Source organism: Photinus pyralis, unplaced genomic scaffold (genome assembly GCF_008802855.1).
Source record: "Photinus pyralis isolate 1611_PpyrPB1 unplaced genomic scaffold, Ppyr1.3 Ppyr1.4_LG5, whole genome shotgun sequence".
Taxonomy (NCBI): Eukaryota; Metazoa; Arthropoda; class Insecta; order Coleoptera; family Lampyridae; genus Photinus; species Photinus pyralis.
In genome coordinates this window covers 47,362,185-47,387,282 of record NW_022170596.1, presented here as the reverse complement: position 1 = coordinate 47,387,282, position 25,098 = coordinate 47,362,185, and the positions used below count along the sequence as shown (strand labels likewise).

General features: G+C 35.3%; 5 protein-coding genes across 6 annotated transcripts in view; 3 read left to right on the top strand and 2 right to left on the bottom strand.

The window, feature by feature from the left end:
* The window catches only part of LOC116172249 (E3 ubiquitin-protein ligase MIB1-like), a 462,793-nt gene that overhangs the window by 414,460 nt on the left and 23,235 nt on the right, over positions 1-25,098 (top strand). The gene's annotated exons all lie outside the window — the stretch shown is intronic.
* On the top strand, positions 933-2,498 carry LOC116172251 (eukaryotic translation initiation factor 3 subunit M). Its single transcript, XM_031489424.1, has 5 exons — positions 933-1,114; positions 1,186-1,365; positions 1,412-1,506; positions 1,556-2,184; positions 2,233-2,498. Exons 1-5 carry the CDS (start codon positions 1,070-1,072, stop codon positions 2,433-2,435), a joined length of 1,152 nt encoding a protein of 383 aa, XP_031345284.1. The 5' UTR covers positions 933-1,069; the 3' UTR covers positions 2,436-2,498.
* On the bottom strand, positions 4,467-6,925 carry LOC116172253. 2 transcript variants are annotated; one of them, XM_031489431.1, is made up of 8 exons: positions 6,667-6,925; positions 6,421-6,614; positions 6,238-6,363; positions 6,055-6,191; positions 5,907-6,007; positions 5,712-5,861; positions 5,436-5,664; positions 4,467-4,842 (listed from the first exon to the last, which is right to left on the bottom strand). In XM_031489431.1, the coding sequence occupies exons 2-8, from the start codon at positions 6,517-6,519 to the stop codon at positions 4,599-4,601; spliced, it is 1,086 nt and encodes a 361-aa protein (XP_031345291.1). In that variant the 5' UTR covers positions 6,520-6,614; positions 6,667-6,925; the 3' UTR covers positions 4,467-4,598. The 2 variants fall into 2 exon arrangements, with proteins under 2 accessions (XP_031345291.1, XP_031345290.1); XM_031489430.1 differs by having other exon boundaries at positions 6,421-6,925.
* Positions 9,010-19,625, top strand: LOC116172257 (6-pyruvoyl tetrahydrobiopterin synthase-like). The gene is made up of 5 exons (XM_031489435.1): positions 9,010-9,198; positions 9,255-9,304; positions 18,906-19,093; positions 19,140-19,219; positions 19,278-19,625. The coding sequence occupies exons 1-5, from the start codon at positions 9,162-9,164 to the stop codon at positions 19,553-19,555; spliced, it is 633 nt and encodes a 210-aa protein (XP_031345295.1). The 5' UTR covers positions 9,010-9,161; the 3' UTR covers positions 19,556-19,625.
* Positions 10,364-11,729, bottom strand: LOC116172260 (6-pyruvoyl tetrahydrobiopterin synthase-like). The gene is made up of 3 exons (XM_031489439.1): positions 11,117-11,729; positions 10,799-10,878; positions 10,364-10,747 (listed from the first exon to the last, which is right to left on the bottom strand). Exons 1-3 carry the CDS (start codon positions 11,176-11,178, stop codon positions 10,470-10,472), a joined length of 420 nt encoding a protein of 139 aa, XP_031345299.1. The 5' UTR covers positions 11,179-11,729; the 3' UTR covers positions 10,364-10,469.

Here is a 25,098-nt window from a genome sequence, read left to right as displayed (position 1 = left end):
TAGTGACTGATCACTAACTGCAGTGGTGTCATGCTTTTGTTACAAGCTACATTTTCTATTTGTTCAAAATGAAATTATATACTGTGTGATGTGTCCAAGATAAGGATGTCTGTCATCATGAGGATCTCCAAAACCATAGAAGATGCGACGATGGTCAAATTAGAGAAAATATGCGCTATGAAAGAGTTAAAGAAAACAAGTAAGTATTCGAGGTATGATACTGCACACCACTTATAATAGTATATAGGAGTAGTAGCAGTAAGGACGAGTCTTCATAGCTGCGAAATGCGGCTAACACTTGCATAGCCCAACGCTCTACCACTGAACCATAAAGCTACTTTTACAACCCCTCAAAGTTCAAACCTTATTAAGTGGACAGGGGTGGTCATCCCAAGGGGCTTTCCACAACCCGAAGTACTAGTGTCGATAAAGTTTCCTTTATTACATGTAACAAGTTATGATCGAGTCTAATTATTTAAAACTACTCCTGTATCGGCAAATGGCTGAATCGGAATCGAAAGTTGTCTAAAATGTCTTCTACTACCGCACGCCTCAAGAGTTAACAACGTACGGGAAAAATGTGCTACTTATATATTGTTTTGTAACATTACTCCTGGATCCGCCCTTGAACGCAACCCGTTACTTCATCTCCATGAGGTGAGGGTTAAGTCTTGCCCTGGGCCATGGCCGATACCATTGAGTTTACCGATACGCTGCCCGTCTTTCAATACCTTGAGTTATTCAATGGTTGAGTCACGTTGCCTCAACGGACCACGTACTTTTCTAATGTCAAAACACCCTACATTATAGCAATCTATTAATCACGAAGTATATCGACCTACCTTCCAACTTGCTAATCGTTTTGCTGTCTTAAATTACTGGTTAACGTTGCTTTTTAAGGGACTTGTCAACGTCGGAAAAGTTGAATACTGCTATTGGCAACGTTGTAACTCTTATGCAGAACGCACTCCTTCTGCATTTGCTTTAACCTTAAAAATAAAATAAAAATCTTCTCTTCATCAAGTTTGGTGGAGTACTTCGCAATTTAAAGTGAAAGTATAACTGAAACATGCAACTTCCACCCGTATTTATAGACATATCATTGGAAGAACAGGTATATGGCATCTTGATAGTTATTTTTTAATACCATATTTTGAAATTGCCATTGTGGTTATGTGTCTTTAGGCTCAAGAGTTACGGGCCTATTTGAAAAATTTGGGGGCTGAAATTTCTGAAGAAAAGTCATCCAAAGGGATCGCCGATGATCTGCATAAAATCATAGCTGTTTGCGATACTTGTTTTCGAGAGGGGCAAGAATCGGAGGTAGAAAGTGTTTTGAATGATATTGTGTCCATTATGGTTTTGGTAAGTGTTAACCGTCGTGTGAATTCGGTTTTAGTATTTTCCTTAGGTTCCGATGGAGCATGGAGAAAACATAATATTAGCGTTTTGTGAAAAATTGGCTAAAGCTCCAGGACATAAGCTACTCTTGGCCAGTTTGCGAGCGTATGTTTTTTATTATTTTATATATGATGAACATTTTTATTTATTATAGTTTGTGGCTATTGTTTCAATCGTTAGATGAACGTTCGCCGATGAGATATCATGTGTATTATCATTTAATACAAATTGCTAATCAAACTGATCAAGTTAGATGCGTGTTTCGAGATATTGAACACTTAAAGCAGCAATTTTCGCATTGTCCACCATCGAGTGAACAATTACAGAAACTATATAGGCTCTTGCATGAGGTCTTACTTAGAAGTAATCAGAGCGAACAAGCTGCCAAAGTTATGATAGAGCTGCTCGGCACATATACAGCTGAGAATGCTTCCCACGCTCGTGAAGACGCAATCCGTTGTATTGTTTCTGCTTTGGCTGATCCCAATACGTTTCTTTTGGATCCGTTATTATCCCTTAAACCAGTTAAGTTCTTGAAAGGAGAGTTGATTCATGATCTCTTATCAATATTTGTCAGCGACAACTTGCAAAGCTACCTAACGTTTTACCATAATCACAATCAGTTTGTTAAGGATCAAGGGTTAAACCATGAGCATAATATGCAAAAAATGCGCCTACTCTCATTTATGCAACTGGCAGAAACCAATCCAGAGATTAATTTTGAAACAATCCAAAAAGAGTTGCAAATAGGAGCTGAAGATGTGGAAGGTTTTATTATTGAAGGTAGCTTGTTTTGAGATATTTTTGTAATATAACACTTTTAATTTTTAGTATTAAAGACAAAACTAGTTAGAGCAAGAATGGATCAAGCTGCAAGAAAGGTGTACACATCCAGTACAATGCATAGAACGTTTGGACGAGCCCAATGGCAACAATTACATAATTTATTGTATGCGTGGAAGGGAAACCTTCAATCCGTTCAAGAAGGCATGAAGAATATTACCGCAGCCCAATTAGAAATGCTAAATCAGTAAATTATATTTAATTTTCAAAATTGGTACTTCTTTACTAAATTCAATTAAATGTTTTGAATATTTTGTTTTATTTAACAGATTATATATATTATAGCATCATTAATATATATGTATATCTAAGTACACTGGTTTTGTATACAAATTTTGTACAAAATAAAATTTTCAAACAGTTTTTAATGCGAACTTGTGGTGCAGCATTTTGTGATAAAGTAGGTGTACCTACTATACATAACGGGCGATCAAAAATGGGTTGCTGTCGAGTCGCCTTTGGAAGTTCAACTTAAATACGATTTTTGATCGCATAGTATAAGCAGACTATTCCATAAATATAAAAAATAACTTATGGTTAGATTCACTTGGAGTTACTTGTGCATAACTATTTCCTTGATAATACCATTGAATTTATACCATTTAGTCGTCAATACTTTCTCTTCAGTCTTGTAATTCATCGCTAATAATAGAAATAAATTTCAACAAACTTCATTTGACAGTACCCATACCTCAATTGTTCCCTGCAAGTACGGAGAAATTACAAAATATTGGCAATATCTCATTAAGGGGTAATCAAAAACCTCAAAGAGTAACTTTTGATTACTCTTAGATGCGGATTTTAATGCTCTTCAATTAACCTAAATAGATTTTTCCTCTCAAATAATTAGGGAAACCAATAGTTAACCTCCTTCAAATTTGCATGGGGATTTCCTATGTCCCGCCGGTCGATCCAACACGCTGTATAGTGAAGGAACCGGTATAGTGCTGCCAGTACTCTTGTCGAGTTTTTCATTCATTCATATTTTTTTCAAAAATCTGTTTCGTTCCCATGTGCCTAATATGTATATATATATCCAACATTTGAACAAAATCCGTCGAGCCTTTACCCATAGACATTATTCAGTATGCCTTTACCTCAGAACATTTCCAACGGATGTACGTTCATACTGGCTGTGTAAACCATGTCACTTCAGGACGTTGTATTTTGGGGTAACGGGTAAGACATTTGGAATGAATCGGTGCGCCTAATTGTCTAATTATTAATGTAATCAAAATTTTTGTTTTCTTTGTTTAGTGTCCTGGGACTAATTACGTTTTAACCACGGACCTCTTAAATTTTGTTTAAGAGGTCCGTGGTTTTAACACTACAATTTTCGAGTATGCAGTCATGGTTGTATTTGTTTATTTTCTGTATAAATTCTAAGATATTTCTTGGGAATTTCTGTACCCCACATTTGATAAAATTTTATGTCCAAAAACGGCATTCGCAATAACTGCCTAGCTAGGAAATTAAAAACGAGACGAGCGAAATATTTACATAGAGTGAATTTTTAGAATGGAGGAAAATTTTTTCTTAAAAAAAAAGACCAAACAAATGCACTCTAAAGAATGCAAGCAAATGTGCAGCGAATTTAACGATTTGGGCATTTTATAACCGATCTGCAAAAACTTAATTAAAAAAAAAGATGATCGGAAGAGAGCCGGTGTTTTCAACGTGGTATGGCAGTTGTCGAGACAATGATTGTTCTAAAGGAAACAATAACTATAATTCATTAATTATTATCTAAAGTCAAACAACGTTGCGTCCGGTATAGTATTTGAATGGATCCCCCATTGTAGAACTCTGCTCCTTAATAAAAAATGTGGGTTACCTTTTAAAAAGTTGTATGACGTCACGGCGCTAAAAACTCATTAAAAAAGTTTTTGACAGTCATTACATCTTTTATCCTAACTAAAGTACATTCGCAAAATCGTAGTATTTAACCGTTTTTAGTGGAAAGTCCCCTACATGATAAACTTGCAAGATTTGGAGCAGTAGGTATTATTCCTCAAGAAAACTCGAGCACAATCAAGTGAGTGCAAACCAATTTTTTTCCAGTTTTTTTGTAATTCTCTCGAATATCAATACCTTGCTTCTTGTCAAGGTGACATCTAACGTTACTTGCAATCGGATAACCTCGCCTTCCTAAATATTAACGAAATATAAAATAAATTAAGAAAATAATTTAATTGAACAGCTTATAACCACAATACAATAACTCAAATTATTACTATTTTTATTAACACTTTACACAAAGACTTACTCAGAGGTACAGATATTACAAAATTCAAATTATAAAATAAGTTTATTCGTACCTACACATTAAAAACTAGAAATTAATTTTCTCAAAATTAATAAATTGCAAAATCTATTTCTTGAAATTCTTGTTGTAACTTCAAAATCTGCCCCTTTTTTATACGAGAACATTTGTACACATCCATCGTCTTTAATAGTGGCAGTGAAAGGGCAGCTTCACGACAGCTTTTAATGGTAATGTCTATGCCTCTCAAGTCTAAATTTTTTAATTGAGTACAACATTGCAGAACAGGCATCAGGTTGTCATCATTTATACCTTTCCAACCGTATATTACCAACCTGCAAGCAATAGCAAAAAGCTACAATTAAATGTAAATTCATAGGATATGGATAGTATGAAATATGGTGTTATAGAATAGTGAATCAATAGGAAAATTGGTAACCTCTGCCAAATGTTTTGTAATCAAGCTTCTGTTTGGAGATTTTTGCATGAAACACCTCAGAGCATTTTTTAAAGAACTTCCACTAGGCGGCACTGAACTCAGCATTGGAGTGCCATACTGGGGTCTCCACTCCAGTGTAAAATTTTTGAGGGCCCCAGTCACCAATTTGCTTTTGAAAGATAGCTGAAAAGTTTTTGCCACTGGTATCCTTACACACTACTGGGCGACAAAAAGTCTTTACTAGGCGGCACTAGTGTCGCCTACTTTATAGCTTAAAATATGCTCTGAAACACCTGGTATAGAACTGTAAATAAATAAATAACAAACTATCACTATACTAGTGGATTGAACCAACTTGTTCTAATTAAATAACGTCTATTTACGGAATTGAAGTCAGCTGCTTATTACAATTAAGAAATAACATGTTCTTTTTTTAATGAACAAGCGCATACATGTCCAGTTTGATCCAATTACTTGTTACTTACAAACCTTTCTAACAGCGGGCATCCGGCAGCCATTTGTTGTAACGAATCTTCTGGATCACAATGATATGGTCCGCCTGTTAATTCCAATATCCTCAACTTATTACACCGGGCCAATCCTTTTAAACCTTTCGCCCGCATATGCCTATTTTCGCAAAATTTAACTTTCTCAACATTCTGATTATATTCTCCTATAACTTCTGCAATACCATTTACATATAAATTTATATTATCACCTACAAAACGCAACATAATCAAATTGTACACCAATAAAGAAACATACATAATGATATTGATTTAAGATTTCTATTAACCTTCAGAGTATCTAATAGAACCGCATTTGGTATATCTGAACACAAAAAGTATATATGAGTTAAACCCGTAATTCGTGGAAGAGGTTCAAAAGACGCTTTGCAGCGCATAAACTTTACCCCTAAAATATACATATTAAAATAAACCATCGATGGTTAGTACTCACTTTGTAGATTTGAACACTCTGACAGATAACTGAGCACTTCTTCAGTTCTACAACTCTCAACATTTAAAGAAGTTAAATATTGACCAAAGCTTTTCAAGGCTCTGAAATTTGTAATTTTTGGTACACTAACACAGACTTCTCTACTTACAAAATGATATATTCGTTAAATTCTGTATAGTCTTCCGATTGCTGCCTTTTGTCATACCATTTGTATTCTATTGAAAGAGATCTGGGCCGTGAAACTCTCAAGAGATATGCTTTCAACTGTCCTTTGCTCATAGTGTGCTGTAAATCGACACACTATAAAAACTGAAGAAAAACTTAATGTTACCTTTAATGTGATATTTTTATAAAGTGACGTATCAGTTGACGCTTCATACAAACTTCTGCACAATGTCGCACACATACAAACGGTTTTGAAATCCAAGTATTTCAAAACATTTACTAGTGTAAGATGCTAAAAACCCATCCGTTAATGTGAATGTTGGTATATATAACTTAATATTACACTTACAGGTAAATTGGCGATGTTAAAACTAGTTGGAATTTCTTCAACAGAAGGTCGAGTAGAGAGCTTAAATTTTTTACTCAAAGGCTCATCATCCGAATCCATAGTTTTTCTGTGTCCTTCCAAAATGTACTTACAGAATTTTCACCATAAAAATGATAGTACTAAACCATTCACTTCACATTAATACTCCATAAACACTGTGGGAATTAATTGCTATTGTTCTTAGAAATTAAACAACATTAGGATTACCCTTTACTAAACATAACTGTAAAGAGTGAACATGACAAATATGTCATTTTGTGTATTTAGAAAGTATTTTATCATTTAACCTAATTTCAATGATTGTATTTTTACATCGGCTAATTGTTACGACATCAATAACCTAGCCAGTTTAGCCTTCCTTTGAACACGTTTTTTTATGGTAAAATAACAGGAATTTAAGTTTTTTCAGTTACTTTAGCAACATTTCCTATAATAAATAAGTAAGGTTACTATTCATTTCGCATTGGAAAATTACTAGCACAGCACATCTTTACATACAAAGTGAGTCAAACAAAAATGGACACTGTGCTGCGACGTTTTCAAAGAGTACCCTACTATATTCGTTGAAATACGTCCAAATGGACAATTTAATTGCTCATTTCTCATTACTCCTACCAAAGATATTTCTTAAGGCTCTTATGGAGTGATTAAAAACATCTAAGGTGTCAAATATAGCAGAGTACCTTTATGTGAAATTAAGTCAATGTCAATCGCTGTTGACGTAGCACCACTCGAAATGGTGTACCTACGTAGGTATAACCATTGGTATAACCCTTAACCATGCTTATTCTACACGGAATGACTTTTAAATAACCGTTGGTTTCGACGGCAGCAGCGCTGCTGAGTAGCCGCTGCGAGCAGTATCGCCGCTGCCACGGTCGCTCAGTGTGAAGGCTTCCATATAAACCAATCACAGAACAGTAAACCAATGCTCCGTCAGCAGCAAGGCAGCTAAGCAGCGCTGTGAAGCACAGAACAGTGAAGTCGCCATAGTGTGAAGGGCAATTTGGTGTTTGGAAAATATACACAACTTGTGTACAAATCAAACTGGCCAGAAATAAACAAATGAATGTGCTTGATGACAAATATTTTTTGTTCGCCGATTCTTCTACAGATAGCCCCTCTCTTCAGATTTAAATAATGATTTACAATATGTTCGATACCAACTTATCAATTTGTTAATGTTACCAATTTTTTAACATCAAGAAATTATTTATAAAAACAACACACCACTTCCACGTGTCCATCAGCTCCTGTTGAAAAATTTCATTGTACGTTTGAAATATATTTTGCATTTTCTATTTTAAAACATGTTTGAGTGCATTTTACCTACCTCTGATTATTATTAATTTATTCCAGTAAGGCGACTTTCTTGGTATGATTACCCTGTATAGTGGGATCAAAACAACCACTTTTTCTAACTAAACCGAGGGACGAGGGTCCAACATGTTTCCTTTGGGAACTACCCCCACAAAAGTGGTGAAATTTGCATTTCTTTTTTAACTCTTTTCACAGTAACCATTAGAGTTAGAGAGATTGGTGGCAGGTCTTTGAATAGGTTTTCGGGTACCTATGTCCTTTCCGAGTTTGCCAAAACTTTTTCAAGATTCCTACCACAAAAGGGGCGCACCCTAAATGGGAATGCGAAACAAATTTTGATTTCGTAGAAATCTGGGGGTTTTTGAATATGAAAATCACGAATATTAAATTAGCTTTTGAAAATTTGAAAAAAAATCCACTGCATAATTCTTGGTCGAACAACGAAAATGGAGAGAATTCCACGAAATTTGTTGTGTACATACTTGATAAGTTAAGGAACAAAATTGTCGAACAGTTTTTTAATATAATTTTTCAAACAAAAGTTATGCTCATTTGTCCCCCTCTACTAGTGAGTGATCTAATTTCGCATGTAGGTAGTTGAAAATGTCGCAAATAACAAAAAATAACAATTTAAGTCGATATTATGATACTGGAATAATGCTTATTGATTGTAATTGAACTCTGTTTAAATAGCACTTTAATTCTCACCACCCGCAGCCACGCATAATCTACGTCTTTTTGGAATCGAATTTGCAGATTTCAATATCATGATCGACATATCGATATTTTAATGATCATTTAATCATAATATCGACTTAAACTGTTATTCATATTCAAATCCCCCAGATGCCAAAGTTCGTCGAAATCAGAATTTTTTCGCACTCCCATTTAGGGGTGCGCCCTGTCGTGGTAGGAATTTTGAAAAAAATTTCGCACAATCGTTCAGGGCATACCCGAAAACCTATTCAAAGACGTGCCACCAGTCTTTCTAACTCTCTTATGGTTAGTGAGAAAAAAATTACAGAAGAAATGCAAATTTCACCACGTTTGTGAGGATGGGGAGCCCCGCGAAACGCGTTGGACCCTCGATTTATTTGGAAAAAGTGCTTGTTTTCATCCCCTCTCCGCCCAAATTTTTTTGCATACTTATTTTATACAATGCTTATATGTAACACCCTGTATATTTATGTATATTGGCCACCTACGGCGTAGCGCGCGCCACCGCACCAGACTATTATTTAAAATTTCTGTAAAAGCGCCAAATCAATCGTGGTTGTGGATTCTTTTCTAAAAGCGGCAAAACTTGTGACTCTTCGAAAATAAAGAATTACAAAACTCGCAACGCTTGTAGGATCGCATATTTTGTAGAATACTTAATAATCATGACAAACGTAGAACCTGTTAATACATTTAATTTGGGTAATCAAAGTATAACCTCAAATTTTCTAATTTCTACTTACCATTTTTTATTTTAGATTTATCTCAACAAATTAGTTTTGTTCGATATTACCGAGGTTTACCGCAGGTGAGTTTTACAATTGAGTACCATATTATCACATGTAAATCATGTATTGCATTGTAAACGGAAATGTAATGTTTTTACATCATTTCGTTGCCGTATGATGCCACTGTAGCTACTAGGTACCTACCTACCATAACTAGGTTTACTATAGCAAAATGGATACAATTTGTTGGTAATAGACAGCATACCGTTAATTGGTTAAAAGGAAGTTTGTAACATGCGTCTTGCCAGCAATATCAAATCCTTTTTGAAAATGTGTATCGTAGTTTTTGAAAAATTTATAGGTTGCAAGATTAGGTAACGTCACAATTTTTGACAATTGATTTATCAAAATGTTCAATTCTAGTTTTCAACTGATCTTTTACTGGTCACATTTAATTATACAATTTGATTTTTGAATTATCTTTGGTTTTCCAGAAGTTAAAAAAATCATGCGTTGTCGAGAAATGTTTTTAATTATGGTAGTGTTTTCAAGCATAATTTTTGTGTAGGAGCTTAGTTTGCAATGTGGACCATTATAATAAATGGCAGTACTACTGGTAAGGTTTGTTTCATTGCCGGCAAACAACATGCTGATGAAACTTCATTAGTTTATATTGGGGAACCTCTGAACTATATTTAGAGACTGGAATAAACTGCAGGCTTGCAGTCAGCATGAAATTGCAAGGTTAGCACATTTTTGTACTTAGGTAGGGACTTAAGAAAAAGCACTGATTGTGAAATGTTTTTTCAAAATAATTCCATTTTTTCAATTATAAATTTTATTCTTTACAAATACATACACTTATTTTGTTTTAGCTTTTCTTTTTACTTGTAAAAAAAAGAAAAATACATAGCGTTGGGGAAGGTAAATACCATGATTTTACTTACCTACTTAATGGGTATATTCCCACAGTTCAACACTATTTACCCTACTGTGTTGAGTGTATCTATTCTTGTAAATGAATGAATGAATCATACTGTCTAGATGGGGCGAAACCACGTTTCAGAGGGGAGTGGAAGTTAACCCTGCTTTGGTCACCCCATGACTGCGGAGGATAGGGATCAAGTGAACAGAACAGCTTGGTATAAAACTATTTTTTCTTCAAATTACTTAAAAAGTTCTATTACCCTAACAATGTAATGGAAATGTTTAAAATGAACTCTCGAATGAACTGCATCTCAGTATTTAGTCTCCCCTGTATCTCACTATGTTGTTTTCAGTTTCAAATACTTTGACTTCGTGTAACAGATTCGGTTCCTCCATATGCTTCCTCATATTCTGCCATATGTAAATTGCAACATGTTCTGCCGTACTAGGATGAATGTGAAAGTACGCAACGTCGACATCCAAATTTTTATGATCCATTGTATCCATAATTGCCGATTTCATAAACTCCTTTAAAAGTGTGATGTTCATTACCATTCCAGTTTGTTCGTTTACTTCTCCATATAGAGTTACTTCAACTGTTAAATTGGTTATCAAACTGCAGATTCATTTTTGATAAATTCACATACCGACATAGTTGTGACCATGGCCATTTGGGTGATTACATTTGCCATAAATTGCGAGATTTTCCTCGTCGGATAACTTAGGGCTGAAAATTGTAACCAGCTGTATAGTGTGTGGTGACTTGACCTACAAGGGGTGTTTTTTTTTTGTCAACCTCCGATAGGGTAAAAATGAAATGTGATGTGTATAGTAAAATAAATTTAGCACCAAAAGTTGTATACATCTTGTCTCAGTCATTTATTTTATTGTACACATCACTTTCATTTTTATACCATAATCATAGGTTGATAAAAAACACTCCTATCATTGTTAGGTATAGGTACCTGTGCAGACGATGAGAAGCTGAAAATACTTCTCTTCGTGTTAGATAAGCTTTATGAACCATTTTGTCCTTCTGCTTTCACCAAAAACTGATTAGGATTTTGTTAGGTTAGAAATTTAGAAATTGTAAGTATCCCACATAGATACCAGATCTGTTCAGAAAGTTCTTTCTCTTTTTAGTAAAGGGCAACGTATTTCTTGTGCTTGTTTAAGCGGCCACGTCCGGTTATTAAAACGTTTCTATAATTTTTAGCATATCAATAAAAAAATAGAAATGAAGTTAAAAAGAGACTGTGTTTTAGCTGCCCATTGAGATCTCCGTAAACCAATGAATAAAGAATTTCATTGCCGTAAACGGTTAGAGATACAGCGTAGGTTAAATGGGGGCAAAGTTGACCTTGTGTGTGACTAAAAAACGCATTTGAAATTTTTGAAGTCTGAAAATTACAGATTTCACCGAAAAACTGAAAATCGAGCTGAAAATGTCAAATTCATTTTCCTTAATTTAAACGGTCGGAAATGGACGGTTTCCGTTAGCATCTTCTAGGGGCACTTTTCTTCGGCGAAAATATCTGAATCTGTTATCAGAATTTCCATAACATAGATAGCTACAAGCTGCTACTTTCTTATTTGTTATGGGTCTTATCTCGGGTCTTATATGGATCGGACGCCATATTGTATTTTTATGGAATGAGGTAGACGACAAAAAGAGAAATTAATTTGAATGCATGGCCATCATTTCCATATTGATTCAGCAAGACCCGTGGATGTTTTCCATTTCCCTTTCTGACAGTTCAAACTAAGGAAATTTGACATTTGCAGTTTTTATGTGATGTTTTCTGTGATTTTCAAAGAACTTTGAAAAATTTCAAATGCGTTTGTTTGATCACAAAAAGGGGCCCCTTTGCCCTTTCTTATCTGATGAGGTAAAAGATGAGTGGGAGAGGGATGGTGAATTATGCTGTATCCCATGAACCAATATATTATCAATTACCGTAGTTTTCCAATGGTATGATTCACGTTTTGATACATATAAACTTTAATCCTTTGATTCAAAGTAGAAGTTTGATTTTTAGCGCGTTTTTGAAAAAAAGTAGCGCTTATATATTCACTTTGGCTGTTCGGTCGGTCGGTTGGCTGAAAAGGTTTTTATCGTATTTTCCAACGTGTCGTTAAAAAATTCCTAGCTGAACATGCTTTTTACACCATGGATGAATTTGAGGATCATGTGTTAATGATGGTTTAATGATCATTTAGTGTTAATGTATTATTGTTTGTTTGTTCTATTTTTGACTTGTTATGTTATACAGGGTGGTGCCTAGCGCAACGCAGCATAGGGATTTCAATGGCAATTTCTTTATAGTCAATTACTAGCTCCCCTAATTATTTTAGAGCAAAAGTCTAAATACGTTTTTTTTAGAGAAAAAAATACTGCATCTGTTCATACTTTTAGTTATAATTTTCCATTTTTCAAAACCGTAGAAATCGACAAAATAAAAAATTACATTTTTATAAATCAGTGATGCTTTGGAATCTTTTAACAAACTACAAGCGCATCGCATCTCAGTTATGGTTATTTGACTTTGAGGTCGAACGATTTTCATATTTAATTCTGTTTCAACTAACCGACTCAATAACAGGCATCTTAGGGTAATGTTTTTTTAGAGAATGTATGCTGCATCTGCATCAGATACTACTTGTTCATTTTCCGGAATTAGAGTACCTACATAATCGAAGAAAAAAACTGATTTGAAGAAGATTTGTTCCTAAACTTATATTCGGATTTTCCGCTACTGCAGCCAAAACGTCGAATGTATTGTTGTTTTCCTGATGGTTTTGACGGACATTTTCAACGTTATTGCACTTGCAGTTCTTTAACTAATTTATAAACCAGTATAAATTTAATATACGTCAAAGGCAAATAATGAAACGTGATCGCTGTTTTTTTAGGTAATTCCAAGGCATATTTGATTTATTGTAAAATGAACACTTTTATTTTGGCGATTTCTACGGTTTTGAAAAATGGAAAATTATAACTAAAAGTATGAACAGATGCAGTATTTTTTCCTTTACAAAAAACGTATTTACACTTTTGCTCTAAAATAATTAGGGGAGCTAGTAATTGACTATAAAGAAATTACCATTGAAATCCCTATGCTGCGTCGCGCTAGGCACCACCCGGTATACACTTTTACATGTAAACCGTTTTTGATAATTGTAAAAGTGCTTTGCACCCTAACATGAACATGAATAAATAAATAAATAAACGAAGTTGGGTGCGCTATTGCAGCCACTTTCTCTGCCCTTCCGTCTGTCCGAGAGGCCTTAACCACTACAGTTTTCAAGATATTAAGTTCGTTCTTTTTGCATTCGGTAGCGTATAGATCTAGCACCTGAGCCAAGGAAAATTTTGACAATTAAACTGCGCAATGTCAACTTCCTTATTTATTAATATATTTTGTTGAAAGTTGAACCACAGATACTTCTGGTGAAGGCAAATATATCGCATATAGTAAAAATCAGTTGTGCGCATGTAACTTTCTTATTTATGGAGATATTTCTTTGAAATTTTACCGAAAGATGCTTTTAGTATAAGCAAACGTAGCGCATATTGTAAACATCAGATTAATGTGCGCATGCGCAGTCAGTGCCAACTTCTTTATTTATCCAGATATTTCTTTGAAATTTCAACCATATGTGCCTCTAGTAAAGAAAATTACAGCGCACATAGCTATGGCCTTTTGGGAAGTACTGATCATTCATGGAAAATGCGCTGAAGTTACTCGCCTTAGGGCGATAACCTTATTACTTGTTTAAGTATAACTCGAATTATCGTAGAATTCTCGGGTTTGAAGCATTAACTTTGTGTCACAATTTTTTTGCATGCGATTACATTTCACCACAAAAGGTATTCTACATAATGAAACCGGAGCATAAATTGAGTTTGCTAATAAAATCGCGATCCGTCGTCCATCGACCCATCGAGTACTTTCCAACTTTTACGCTACAATTTTTGTTATACTTATACATGGCGATTCACAAGGACCATCAGTTAGTTGTAGAGTTAGAAAGAGGGCTAAATTACTAAAATTGTATTTTTTTCTACTGAATCCAAATCTGGAATTACAGAAACAAAACAACATCGCATTTTTTAGATAATATTAAAAATGTAATTTTATATGGAACACCCTGTATATTATTACATCATATGACGGTTTTCTAAATTCTCTACAAAAGTTCATAGCAAAAATACTTTAAATAACCCAAGATTTTTGAATTATTTTCATTTCGATCTAGTTACCCATGAAAATGGTAAAATGACCTTGTTTGTTGTAAAGTATCTAACAGTCAACTTTGAAGTTTATTACATAGTGCTGTTTAAGTTTATTTCCTAGAAAATATGCTCCACCCTATATGCTGAAGGAACCGGAAGCGTTTTTGAACATCTTCTTTAACATAGGTAGTAATCTATGGTAACTATTTTTATATTATTACTTAATTTCACCTATTATTCTTATTTTGTTAACAACCGACTATAATATTTCTTAGTACTCGTTATTGTTTTATATACTATTATGTATGTTTATCATTTTCATGGATAACTAGATCGAAATGAAAATAATAGAAAGTTCTTGGTGTGGTCCATTAAGAACGTCTGCAGGGAATTTAATATACCACCATAAGGTGTAATAATATACAGGGTGTTTTGCACAAAAAAGTCACATTTGTGGTATTATTTGAAAAATACGATGTTGTTTTGTTTTTTTTAATTACAGATTTGGATTCAGTAGCAAAAAATACACAAAACTTTAAAATTTTAGGTTGCTAAAAAAAATTCAACTACTCCGTGCCGGTGAGTGTATAGTACTCTCAGTTTATCTATCTTACCCCTCGTCTTACCCTATCTAATGAGTGTTTTGGATCAAACAACCCATTAGGAACAAATATAAACATTGTTTTTTTAGAGGTTCACAACTTTGAGTGGCCATCATGCTTTATTTGACAACCCATATAACATCTGATAGTTGCTTTTTGTTTAGTTTGGTTTGACATTTCATTATGGATAGGCTTACACCTCGGCTTACACCAAAGCAACGTTTGCAAATTGTTGAAATTTTTTATCAAAATAATGGTTCCATTCGTCATACTTCACGTGCACTTCGTCTATTTTATGGCGTACATCGTTCTTCAGGGTGGCTAATTCGAAAAACAGAAAATTACTGTTTGGTGCATTATGGACTGGCGGAGTCATTGGTCCATACGTCTTCAAAAACGATGATGGTCAGAATGTGACTGTCAATTGTGCACGGTATAGGGACATAATTAGAATTTTTTTCGTACTTCAATTATCGGCATTAATCTTGCCGACATGTGGTTCCAATAGGATGTAGCCACATGCCACACAGCGGCGCTACAATTGATTTATTCAAAGAAACTTTTGATGAAGGAATAATTTCACGTAATGGTGCAATTAATTGGCCACCAAGATCGTGTGATTTAACCCCATTGGATTATTTTCTTTGGAGTTATGTGAAGTCACTTGTTTACCTACGTCAATAAACCAGAGACCATTGAACACCTGAAAATCAACATTCGAAGAGCAAGGTCTGATGATGAAATTAAAATTCGAAATCGATAACCTGTAAGAAAACAAAAAATCTAAATTATTTACCTCTACTTACCTGCTTATATTCGAAGAGTTATTGGCGAAATACGGCCGCAAATGCCGCGAAAAGTTTGTGAAAATTGGTGTTCCAGATGCGCCTTTTACAGTGCAACCGTGGCGGCTATATGGCCGAAGTCATTTTTCGATTTTTGAAAAACTTACATATGTTAACCTATAACAGTAGGTGACGGATTAGTGTCACTAGAAATATTTAAAATTCAATTGTTATAAAATCATGGCCGACTACTAAAAAGAAAATTCGAAAAAAATAGTGTCAATTCAATAAAATGGGAATAAGTCACAAACTGTTAAAGATAGCTATAGGAACATGTATTTTCAAAATATGCCCACTTCGATTCTTTATCTCATGCAATATTAAGAAAATGGTGATTCCATTAAAAAAAACTGAGTCTTTAGTCTTTGAAGTTTCATAAATTTGGATCTCCATAGGGGCGGTCTTACGCAACTTAACTTTTTTTTAAGTACGCTAAAAGAAAGCTGTATTCAATCTATATGCACTGATAAAAATAGGTTGCCATGACTACAACCGTTTCCAAGTAATCAATTATCAAGGTACCATCTACATCCGCCATTTTTTTTCTTAAAGTCAAAATAACTTAAAAACCATAAATTGCAGATATCGACATATGGGTATCAAAAGAACTGAAATTTCACGTAGAATCCAAAAACCCAATAAAAAATTGGGGTTGATATTGATTGAAATAACGAAGTGACTATCTACTTCCGGTGTTTCCGGAAGTGCGGCCATTTTGAAAATATTTTACATCGATTCGGCCTTCAGAGTAACTACTAAGTACAAATTTTCAAAACCTACCTATTTTACTTTCCCAGAAACGTTTAACTAAAACTCCCAAAAAAACACCCTGTATTTCTTTGTTTTATCATGATTTAAACTTGTGTCCCTCTAAAAAAACCATTATTATTTCATTTTAGGATTTCTCGGAAAATGTTTTTTAATCATCTTGATTTCTTTAAAAATTTAGGAAGATGTAGCGTTATTTTCAGCAATGCACTATTGACCCATTTTCAAGTGTAGGTCGTGGTCAAAAGTAATGTCCTTCCTCAGATACCTCTTAACTGTAGAAAAAATACTAGTATGTCAGTTCTTCCCTGATTTAGTTCAATTACATTTCATTTTTAGGGACTTTCCCATTTTGAAAAGAAGCTTAAAGCTCACCGGAGATATGGTATACAGGGTGATTCCTATAGTACCTGCCACCGTTTGGGAGCGTGTAGGTGGTGCGTAGGGGAGTATTTTGATATAGGACACTTGGGGTCGGATATCTAAAATAAGGGTGCCAGAGCCAAATTTACCTTCTGGAATTTCGCGCCTGTAGGTAGGCAACCCAACCGGCCGGCGGTGCACACGGAGCGATCTCAGGCGGCGATGTGTGGCTGACACTTGATCAGAATTTTGTTTAAACCCACGAAATCCCGTCTGCAACGACGCGTATCAAGTGAATAACACTATGGCAATAGTATAATAATAGTTGGCTAGATGTAGGAAGTGCATTGAGAACAACGGTGGCCACGTTGAACACTTGTAAACGTTATTGCTTTTGACTGTGGTTTTCCCTCCTTCCCTCCCATGTCGCTTCCTCGCGCTAACTCGCTCTGCATCGCTCCGCGCGAAACGTCGGTCGGTTGGGTTGCCTACATACAGGCGTGAAATTCCAGAAGATAAATTTGGTTCTGGCGCCCTTATTTTAGATTTCCGACCCCAAGTATCCTATATCAAAATACTCCCCTAGGCACCCCCTATACGCTCCCAAACGGTGGCAGGTACTATAGGAATCACCCTGTATATTAATTATATGTGCCGATTTATGTGCTATACTTGAGATAATCGAGGGACCAAAGTCAAAGTTTTTTTTTATTAAAAAGTGCGTGTTGACTAAACTATAGACCTGTCGTAATCCTTTTCTGAGTACACAGTTCCGACACTCCATTTTCGATATATAAGCGATTAAACTTTGGATCCCACCGTCAAATAGAGTTGATAGCCTGTTTCCATTACAAACCCGACTATCCCTGTCCCCAAGATATAAGCGATTAAAGTTTTGACCCTATCGCCAGGTAGACCTATCACAATCTCTCTTTGAGTACCTCATTCTGTCACATAGCTTTCGAAATATACAGAGTGTAACATGTAACACTCTTCGGATCATAATTTCTTTAATATAAAAGATACCGAAAAAGATGTTGGAGTCAAATTGTACACAATTACCGTCACCATGTTTCTAAAATAGTTTTAATTACCCGTGGCTGTGGTGGGCTGTGTTCCAGTGGTGTATTAAACGTGGGTTTTTTGTTAAATGGAACACATTTTATTGCAGATTTGGAAAGTACTTACTTTAGGGATTGAACTACCAGAACGGCATTGAAAATGACACATGACAAAACTAAGAGGATAAACCGTGTAATTGCATTAGTTAATAACTATATTAATTAACGTTATTTGATATAGTGGAAAACCTTGGACAGCTCATATACGAGGTAAAACAGTGATGATCGTGATGGTCACTTCGAATTTTTGGCCGTTTCCATGCAGGAAAAACGCCGGTTACTAATTTAATTAAAATACAAACGATTACACAATCTTCTTGATTTTGGTATACCAATATCATTGAATTTGCACGATATCAACAGCCTTGCGCTAGTTGTTTCTATGATTTTTTTTTAATTTGAAATATCTAGCCGTATGATGTTTTAAACACATCAATGGTAACATCCTTAGACAAGAAAAGAATAGTAACATCAGTGTGAACATTCGATTCAAAAGCATTCTTGAAATTTTTTCGAGGTATTTGGCAATTGAGGGTGTTTCTCGGAATTTAACTTTTACTTGCCAGTTTAATGCAACACCATGTGGCATTTGTTGCTAAGCCTGGTAATTGGGTTTTAAACAAACAGTTCACATGCACACCCATTTTAATGGAGTGAGGTTTTTTCCCTAGGTATTCTAATTAAATTGCGTTAATTACGAATGGATGTGTTTAGTCAATATTAGATGAAAATCGGTTTCTTTTCTTTTTTGTAAAAAGTTAACACATGGTTAATCACTTCCACAAACGAATGCATAAAAAAGATAAAAGTATTTGTAGAAAGAGAGGGAACCTCGCGAGCGGTTGTGGTTACGATATGACGTCATTGGTTGTAAATCAAAAATGCTTGGTCCTTCAAAACCCGCATTTAAATATAGAGTTCGGTGCCGACCAGTTTGTCTGAAAATGGCGCATAAAGCATATTTAACTCGCAGAGAAGTATTAGCAGCTTGCCATCGCCTGCACAGGTATATCCATCATGGAATGTAACACTTAATCACTAACTGCTTATAGTCCTAAGCTATCCAATGAAGAAAATCGTGCTGTTTTCGGTAAATGTAATCACCCTAACGGCCACGGACACAACTATGTGGGTACGTAATCATCACAAATCAATTGAGAACTAGATACTCAATTTTATAAATTCATTAGTTGAAGTAACTCTACATGGAGAAGTAAACCCAAAAACGGGCATGTTGATGAACGTCACATGTTTAAAGGAGTACATGAAATCCGCAATTATGGATACAATGGATCATAAAAATCTAGATATCGATGTTCCATACTTTCATGATCATCCTAGTACCGCAGAACATGTTGCAATTTATATATGGCAGAATATGAAGAAGTACATGGATGACCCGAGTCTGTTATATGAAGTGAAGGTATTTGAAACTGAAAACAACATAGTGCTATATAGAGGAGAATAAATACTTTTTGCTCTTAATACTGTCTTTATTAATGTGTTATAAATAATGGAATAAAGTAAGTGTTATGATAGACCACATCCTTCCTGAAATAGTCTACATCAAATTAGTTTCCATAATTGCTGCGCTTTTAGTAGATCGTCCAATATCACTACTTAGTCAACGCATTGTAATATCTGAGTAATCTTAACGACGAAAAATATGAGACAAAAACTGAACTGAACTTTGAAGCACTCTGTATACAGAATGTAATGAGTACTTTTAATTAGATTGTAACTTCTCACATTGATTGCCCAAAAATGGTATTGTTCAAATGATTTAAAGTTCCTCAGGCAATACCTTTCTCTGAAGAGACGAGGAGTTTAGTAAAACTCTAAGTGTGCTTTATTAAGCGGCAGGGCAAAGCGATGCAAGCTTTAAGGTACTTTTACACTATCATACTTCTCATGTGATTTGTCATATGGTAAGTAACAAGCATTTAGATTTGTGTTTACACTAAGTATACTATTTTTGGTATTATGGCTGTCATAAGACAAATCATAAGGAAATAATATGGAAATAATACGTAAATAGTGGAATAGGGATGTTTCTATTTCTGCATGACAAATGACATGATTTATTAAGGATCCTCAGATCCTTTATAGTTTTGTATTGTCGTCCGTCCGTCCGTCCGTCCGTCCGTCCGTGTGCGCTCTAACTCTTTTTAAAAGTGGCCGATTGTGTTGAAATTTGGTATACGGGTACTTTGGACATTAAGGACGGTCGCTATTGATTTTCGGGAAGCTGGTTCAACAGGAACAAAAGTTAGAGGGCTTCAAGTGAATCGGGAACAGGAAAAACTGCAGACTCAATATAATAGAAATCAAAATATTTCATTCCCTAGCTCATGTATCGAGTTCGGACTTTCGCTAGATTATTCCCTATGACTCTTAGATGTGTAACAATTCAATATAACTCGTCTCTGTGGTCTAGGTCAAAAGTTTTAGAGCAAAATGTACTCAAGATTATTTTTTACACATGAATTTGGAGTTTTAAAGGTTTTCAAACGCATTATCTTGATGCTGAAAGAATATATCACGTGCACATTTGATAACCGCATGTGTGTGATTAAAAAATGTTAAATTATTTTTCTGAGGCCACATGGTTTTTTGATCAAAATATGTCAAAATCGTTATTTATGCACCAAGATCATTGGGAAAAAGACTAGGGGCTTTATCTCAATACCCAAGATATGAATTTGATCCATTTTTGGTGACCACGTGGATTTTGATCAAAACATGTCAAAATCGTTATTTATGGACCAAGATCGTTGAGAAAAAGACTTGAGGCATTATCTCAATGCTCAAGACACAAATTTGATGCATTTCTGGTCACCACATGGATTTTGATCAAAACATGTCAAAATCGTTATTTATGCACCAAGATCGTTGGGAAAAAGATCAAGAGCATTATCTCAATGACCTAAACATGAATTTGATCTATTTTTATCGGCCACATGGATTTTGATCAAAACATGTCAAAATCGTTATTTATGCACCAAGATCGTTGAGAAAAAGACCAAGAGCATTATCTCAATGACCAAAACATGAAATTGATCTATTTCTGGCGACCACATAGATTTTGATCAAAATATGTCAAAATCGTTATTTATGCACCTAGATCGTTGGAAAAAAGACCAACAGCATTATCTCAATGATCATGAATTTGATCAATTTTTGTCGACCATGTGGCATTTGATCAAAATATGTCAAAATCGTTATTTATGCACCTAGATCGTTGGAAAAAAGACCAAGAGCATTATCTCAATGATCAAAACATGAATTTGATCATTTTTGTCCACCATGTGGCATTTGATCAAAACATGTCAAAATCGTTATTTATTCACCAAGATGGTTGGAAAAATGACCAAGAGCCATTATCTTAATGCCCAAGGCATGAATATTATGCATTTTTAGGGACCACATGGATTTTGATCAAAACATGTCGAAATCGTTATTAAGGATCCTCAGATCCTTTATAGTTTTGTATTGTCGTCCGTCCGTCCGTCCGTCCGTCCGTCCGTGTGCGCTCTAACTCTTTTTAAAAGTGGCCGATTGAGTTGAAATTTGGTGTACGGGTTCTTTGGACATTAAGGACGGACGCTATTAATTTTCAGGAAGCTGGTTCAATAGGAACAAAAGTTATAGGACTTCGAGTGAATCGGGAACAGGAAAAACTACGGGCTCAATATAATAGAAATCAACATATTTCATTCCCTAGGTCATGTATCGGCTTGGGACTTCCGCTAGATTATTCCCTATGACTCTTAGATGTGTAATACTTTAATATAACTCTTCTCTGTGGTATAGGTCGAAAGTTTTAGAGCAAAATGTAGCCAAAATTACACTTTATACATGAATTTAGAGTTTTAAAAGGTTTCAAACGCATTATCTTGATGCAGCAAGAGTACATCACGTGCACATTTGATAACCGCATGTGTGTGATTCAAAAATGTTAAATTATTGCCATATGGGTTTTGATCAAAATAATCAAAATCGTAAAAAGACTAGGGGCATTATCTCAATGCTCAAGACATAAATTTGATGCATTTCTGGCGACCACATGGATTTTGATCAAAACATGTCAAAATCGTTATTTATGCACCAATATCGTTGGGAAAAAGACTAAGAGCATCATCTCAATGACCAAAACATGAATTTGATCTATTTTTGGCGACCACATGAATTTTGATCAAAACATGTCAAAATCGTTTATTTATGCACCAAGAACGTTGGGAAAAAGACCAAGAGCATTATCTCAATGATCAAAACATGAATTTGATCTATTTTTGGCGACCACATGAATTTTGATCAAAACAAGATTAAGAGCATTATCTCAATGGCCAAGACATGAATTTGATGTATTTTGTAACATTAAAATAAATTATCGTTAAAAGTTATTGTGATACTGAGGATCCTTCGATATTTCGTTGTATCGGTTTATTTTAAATATCCAAGTGATCCCGCTCATCCTTAATGTCGACCAAGGGGACGACTCTGTTTGCTTTGTTAATGAAACGCATAACGGAGAAATTATTTTTAAAATAATTGTTAAACTTTTTTCGTTAAAAATGTACTATGATTTTTGAGGCACTTTAGAAGTGCACCTATTTGTGCTTTACAGGTGATTTTTTTGAGTTCTAAGTTAGCCTGAAGGTACTTTTTTTGTTGAATACTTATTGTGATAATTAGCGATTTATTTTAATACAGAAGTTAACCGCACAAAATTGCTTATTTGTCAATTTATTTAAAATTTTGCGGGATCCCGCAAATACCGGGTTCCCGCGGGATTAACATCTAACGATCCCGCAAATACCGGGATTGAGATTTTGTTGCGGGATTGCATTCCCTAGCTGTAACTTTTGAACTAGTAGCCCAATCTTGGAACTGTTTGAAATTATGGATTCTACAGGCCACGTTCTATAAGAAAAATTTTTTTCCGGGTCGATCTGAGACAATTTTTTTTTCGGGGCAAAAAAAAAGCAGTGTACAACCTTCCTTTTTTACCAAAAATCGACTGCACCAAAATTTCTCGGGAAAACACTTTTTCTTATTAATTTTGGTGCGTAGAATCCCAAACAATTCGTACTTTTTCGATCAGACTTCTCAATCAAAAGTTATAGACTAGAAACCAATTTCGAAAGAAAATTCAAAGGGCTGTAACTTTTGAACTAGTATGAATCTTGGAACTTGGAACATTTTAATTTAGAGAAGTTATATAGGTTTCGTAACTTCTTGTATTAAAGTCATATAAAAACCTGTCAAGTGTAAAGTAAAACATTAAAACCATTGAATAAAAAGTGTTTTTATTCAATGTTAAAACTCATACGAAAAATACAGGGTGATTCCTATAGTACCTGCCACCGTTTGGGAGCGTATAGGGGGTGCCTAGGGGAGTATTTTGATATAGGACACTTGGGGTCAGAAATCTAAAATAAGGGCGCCAGAACCAAATTTATCTTCTGGAATTTCACGCCTGTATGTAGGCAACCCAACCGACCGACGTTTCGCGCGGAGCGAGTTAGCGCGAGGAAGCGACATGGGAGGGAAGGAGGGAAAACGACAGTCAAAAGCAATAACGTTTACAAGTGTTCAACGTGGCCACCGTTGTTCTCAATGCACTTCCTACATCTAGCCAACTATTATTATACTATTGCCATATGTTTATTCACTTGATACGCGTCGTTGCAGACGGGATTTCGTGGGTTTAAACAAAATTCTGATCAAGTGTCAGCCACACATCGCCGCCTGAGATCGCTCCGTGTGCACCGCCGGCCGTTTGGGTTGCCTACCTACAGGCGCGAAATTCCAGAAGGTAAATTTGGCTCTGGCACCCTTATTTTAGATTTCCGACCCCAAGTGTCCTATATCAAAATACTCCCCTACGCACCACCTACACGCTCCCAAACGGTGGCAGGTACTATAGGAATCACCCTGTATGTCGGTAGTAAATATCATATAACATATCATATAAAAAAATCATGTGAGATATATTATAGTGTAAAGGTACCTTTATAGGGGAGTCGATGGTGTCCGTCTGTCCGTCCGTGAACACGATAACTGTCAAACGCTTGGACCGAGTTGGTTCAAACTTTTCACATTTGACCTATATGTCACAAGTAATAAGCCTATTGAAAATGGGTCAAATGCAATGACCCCTTGGGGTCACGCCTTTCTGTGTCTACCAAACGCTTGAACCTATTCAGTTCAAACTTTGGGCAGTTGACCTATATACCACATGTAGTAAGCCTATTAAAAATGGGTCATAACTCCGTGGGGTCACGCTTCTCTGTCCCTGCCAAACGCTATAACCTAGTCGGTTGAAACTTTGCACAGTAGACTGATATGCCACATGTAACAAGTCTATTAAAAATGAGTCAAATCCAATCACCCCGTAGGCTCTCTCACCGAGGTGCTCTGCCGCTTTTTTAGATGCTCTAAGCTCTTTATTACAACGCCAAAATCTCTTTTTTAATAGCCTGATTTTTAAATCTTTATTGAATAAGCAGTTAAAATTAGGTATGGGGGAAATATTCATTTAAAGTATACGATTAATAATTTATTTATTAAAATTTATATAAATATACAAAAGAAGGTATGTAAATTAATGATCTAAGACAGGTGACAAATGATTGCTTTTCATACGAATTGTTATATCAATTTGATATTTACACATCGTATGACGTATGATAGGGATGGCTGTTCGACGAGTAATGGCGATTATAACTCGAACTGGAGGAGGACCTACTCGATGAAGATGAACTATGGCTACTGCCGCTGGTATACGATGAACTGCGATAGGTGTTTCGCCTGTGACCAGAGGGTTCAAGAGGATATTCAACTTCCGTGGTCTGTCCCCTTACAGGAATGTACTTTGACTGCTGTGCGAAATCGTTGCGAGAGTTTTCAACGTGTTCGTGTGGTTTGTTTACCTTTTCACTTAACATTTGAATTAGGCGATCATTTACTTTATTTATTTGTCGTTGATCTTGAGTTTGATGTGATCCA